Here is a 4,125-nt window from a genome sequence, read left to right as displayed (position 1 = left end):
CAGGAACCATTTCAGGCTTATCGATCTTACTCAGTATGACTTGTATGATCTGGGTGTTCCGGCATAAGAGGATTAGGCAGACGCTAATTTTCACTACCCCTGCGGGTAGTGAAAATACCCCTCATATGGAATATACTTTTTCTGACCCTTTCAGCTGTATGTTAAAAGATACTGAAATATCAATAATATGGAAGCATACATAAAACAAAATCAATTTACAATCAACTACGATATTCAGGTACCTGTGCTATATTCCTGTATCAAGGCGAGTTCAGTGACCGGATATTGCCCTACCTGCCTGGAAAAATATAAATATCGAGATGGGGTATACTACGAGGGGTTTGAATATAAAACCGACGAGGAGCTTTTAAACAGGGTAGCGTCGGGCGAAAAAGCATGGGGTACATTTGTAAGAAGTGAGATTGACGAGGATTTAGAGGATGATGCCGAACGCCTAGGGCTCTATATCGTTGCGGCTAAAGAGAACAACTATGATGCACTCTGTTACCAGGTCATTAAGGATAGGGATTTGAAGCTATCGGATTTGGCTGATATATCAACAATACGCAATATACTCAACTTTCCGATACCGGATAGACGTCTAGTTGATATTGATTTGGAAAATGAACCCAATGTCATCAAAGGTATCGTCTATGGATACCCGTTCTATACCCTACATCCTTTGGATTATCTGCGAGATCCGAATGAAGATGATGATGACGAGGATGAGAATGAGGATGACGAAGTAGATTTGGATGACCTAGAGAAACTCGTGAAAGCATATTACCATTCTTTGATAACCTCCGGCGGTACATGAACATCCTCTGGTACCTGCATGAGTTCTTCCGAGACGAAGCTGCGATAGGGGCTGTTCTTTAGGTAGTATAAAACACGGCTACCCGTCACAATACGGTCCAACCTGTAAATATTTTTACTCCATAAAACATCTGTTGCGCGTCTCTTTTGATCAGCGTGCTCCTCTCCTGGCGGTAGAAGATAGAGGTAGAGACCATCATCGGGTAGAGGCTTTTCCTCAGGATATTCCTTGCTTTTTGCGAGTGGTATCTCATCAAGTTTGATAGCCTTGTTAGGTTTCATGCCGATCATGGCAGTCTTGGTATTGTTGAGACATTTACGATAGTATATAGGTGTTTCACCCAAATGGTACTAGTCTCCCCGGAAACTAGCCCCTGCGCATCCTGGTGTTTGAATAGTCTTTCTGCGAGTACCTTATTGTACAATTCGACGAAGGCCGTGAATGTATGGTGGCACTTCGTGGTGGCCCTCTTAATTTCAACAGCCTTGTCCTCCAGTAGTTTCGTTACATTTGACTTGAATTCAGAACCGTTATCACACTGGAAGGTTTTAGGGTAGTCTAATGGTCCTGCCTTGTAGATATCTTTGATCATGTCGGCGACCTCGCTGGCTCTCTTCGTTCGCAACGGCCTTGCTACTTTATAACGTGAGGCTACGTCAATGCCTGTCAAAATGTACCTGTACGTATTGCCATATAGTTTGTCATGTGGCATGTACAACAGATCGAATTGATGCATTCCATTCGGTGTTGTAATGGTAAAATGGGGGTAGTCTATACGTTTTGGACCCCTGATGTGACTTAACCACAAGAGTTGCCTACTCAACCAATGAATTACCTTCCTTTTGGAGAGACTACTCTCCTCCATGTTCCGGGGTATAGTAGATATTGCTCAGCTTTTCTGCCCCCTCTTCGGTAACAACGTGTGATGCTTTTGACATGTTTATTTTATATGTCAAAAACGTTCCTATAAGTATTTGTAGGCTCTAGCAGAGATAAGGAGCCAACGACAAACGTGAGCTCCCCATCTTGCTGTTGCTTACTGGGTATGTAAAAGTCCTTCAACTGAGGAGCATTTTTTTCCGAGGCAATGTAGAACCGATACATATCGTTGTCCAATCCACGAAGGCTTTTTCCTGCTTTTATTTGCCTCTCTCTTTCTTCACTGAACCAGTCCAATTTTTTCTGTCTATCCCTGATCCATTGGGCCTGGACTGTATTTAAGCGAAGGATCATCCCCATTTTCTCTATATTTAACCGGTATTTTATGATCAATATGCCACTCCTTGCCATAATTGTCCCATGTCATCCTCTCAGAAAACTGGGCTTCGATATGGTCCCGCAGCGTAGCCATGTCGCATCCGATATACTCCCAGGAACTGAGCTCCTTTTTTTCCTTCAGGGCGCTGCGGGTTCGGCTACTTACATTATGAGCGAGATGTCCAGTGGGGTCGCATATGGGGCAATATCGCCTCTGCTTTTCATGGTGGCAATACTGACTCCCCTTGGAGTCTTTACAATAGGCCCTATCCCTTTGATGGGGGCAAATCTGACTGCCCTTACATTCCTTTCAATAGGCCCTCACCCTTTCCTGGTGGCATATTTGATTTCCCTCAGTCTTTACACTGCTCCATCTGCCTACCATGAGGGCATTTGTTTTTGGCACGCCGCTGTTTCTTTTTATCCAAGCATCTGATGCACCATTTTGTTGTTTGACTATTACGCTTGATTCTAAAATTGTCTAAAGAAAGAAAGTGCTTACAACTCGAGCATTTCCTAGTCTCTTCCATATTGATTTGTATTTGCCTCTGAGGACAAGTACAAATTGTGGTCTACTAATATTCCACAGAATTATTCCCGCAGTCTTTGCAGCGAGCCCTCTGTTTTTCATGTTCGCAGATTTGACTGCCCTTGCACTCCTTACAATAGGCCCTTCTTTTTTCATGCTGGCAGATTCGACTACCCTTGCACTCTTCGCACTGGGATCTTATACTTAGATGTTTGCAAGCAAGCCCTCTGTCTCTCATGGAGGCATCTGTTGCGTTCCCTTGACGCCTTCTTTTTATCCAGGCATTTGATGCATGTTTTTGTAGTTTGACCAGTTTTCACTACCCTGAATGCATCTGGTAAAAGACCCTTTTGGCAATTTGGGCAGCTTCTGGTTCCCTCCAAGTGTTTGCTCTTCTTGGATTCCTTGCAGCGATACCTCAATTTCTCATGTTCACATATCTGACTGCTTATTGAGTTGTATTTGCCTCTGAGGACAATTACAAATTGTGGTCACTAATATTCCACAGAATACAACCTACCATCCAGGACATTCAGCTGGGCATCCTGTAAGAGGTAGACGCAAGCCATGAAATCTCCGGCTCCGTCTGATTTCTTTGTGATATTTAGGGTAATCCCATCAGACAGACGTTGTAGAGGCCTTCCGCTACCATGTAGGGTATGATCGGGAGATGCCCGAAAGTCTGCAAACAGGACATACCTTTCATTGAAAAATTGCCCAATCGTGACGTTCGAGTCGTGACTACCAAAGAGGTTCACAATCTGCTCAAGGTGGTCCTTGGATAACATGGCATGAGAGTACAATTCGTTGGGCTCTCCCTAGATAGTGACGCTGACCTTCTCAATTTTTGGATTGTAGAAGACCTCGTTAACGCCGGCGTAGGCCTTCATTTTCTCGGGATTTATGAAGAGTAGCAACACACCCTTAAACGTCTTCGAGAGGGTGTCAATTTGGAGGTTATATGAAGTGTCGGCCTTTTTCATGGTGATAATCTTGCTACGGAGTATCCTTTCGTATGACACGGCCAATCTTGCATACTTCGACATCATGGCGCTCGCGAGACCTTCGTGACTGAGCTTGTCAAATTCCAGCCTAATGTTGTTTATCCCCTAGGTGGCATCAGCCGCCTTGGCTACCGTGGACCCTGAGGACGCTGTCCCTGCATCTTTGATGACGTCACCGTAGGACGCGAAATGTATAACGAATTGTAACCTGTCGTACAGGCCCGCTGCACAAAAGGGTAGGTCCCTCGTCAGTTCAAATATCTTGCCTAGTGGTATGCAAAAGGTGTTACCATACGCGGCAACAATCGCCTAAAATTTGGGGTTACAGCCTAATGCGAAATATTATGATATGTTCAGGGAAGACAAGGGGAATCAACTAATTGTTAAGAAAACCTTCAAGGAAATAGTGGTTGCAAATCAAGATGGTAGGCTAAAAACTGTTGGTCAGATACAAACGTTCCTGGGTAGTAATCGCCTGCAAGCCCTGGGGTTTGTCGACTATGTTACACCCAACAAAG

At 44.3% G+C, this 4,125-nt stretch overlaps 1 protein-coding gene across 1 annotated transcript; it reads right to left on the bottom strand.

Moving 5' to 3' along the window:
- Window positions 1-1,103: 1,103 nt before the first annotated feature.
- On the bottom strand, window positions 1,104-1,682 carry LOC130628669 (uncharacterized). Its single transcript, XM_057441653.1, has one exon. It carries the CDS (start codon window positions 1,680-1,682, stop codon window positions 1,104-1,106), a length of 579 nt encoding a protein of 192 aa, XP_057297636.1.
- Between the last annotated feature and the right edge of the window lie 2,443 nt (window positions 1,683-4,125).

This window comes from Hydractinia symbiolongicarpus, chromosome 15 (genome assembly GCF_029227915.1).
Source record: "Hydractinia symbiolongicarpus strain clone_291-10 chromosome 15, HSymV2.1, whole genome shotgun sequence".
In the NCBI taxonomy this organism is placed as follows: domain Eukaryota; kingdom Metazoa; phylum Cnidaria; class Hydrozoa; order Anthoathecata; family Hydractiniidae; genus Hydractinia; species Hydractinia symbiolongicarpus.
Note: the sequence above shows the minus strand (reverse complement) of the source record. Positions and strands in the feature narration are given on the sequence as shown.

Bases quoted from the DNA above. Each gene is read 5' to 3' on its own strand.
- LOC130628669 (XM_057441653.1), bottom strand. From the start codon at position 1,682: ATGGAGGAGAGTAGTCTCTCCAAAAGGAAGGTAATTCATTGGTTGAGT.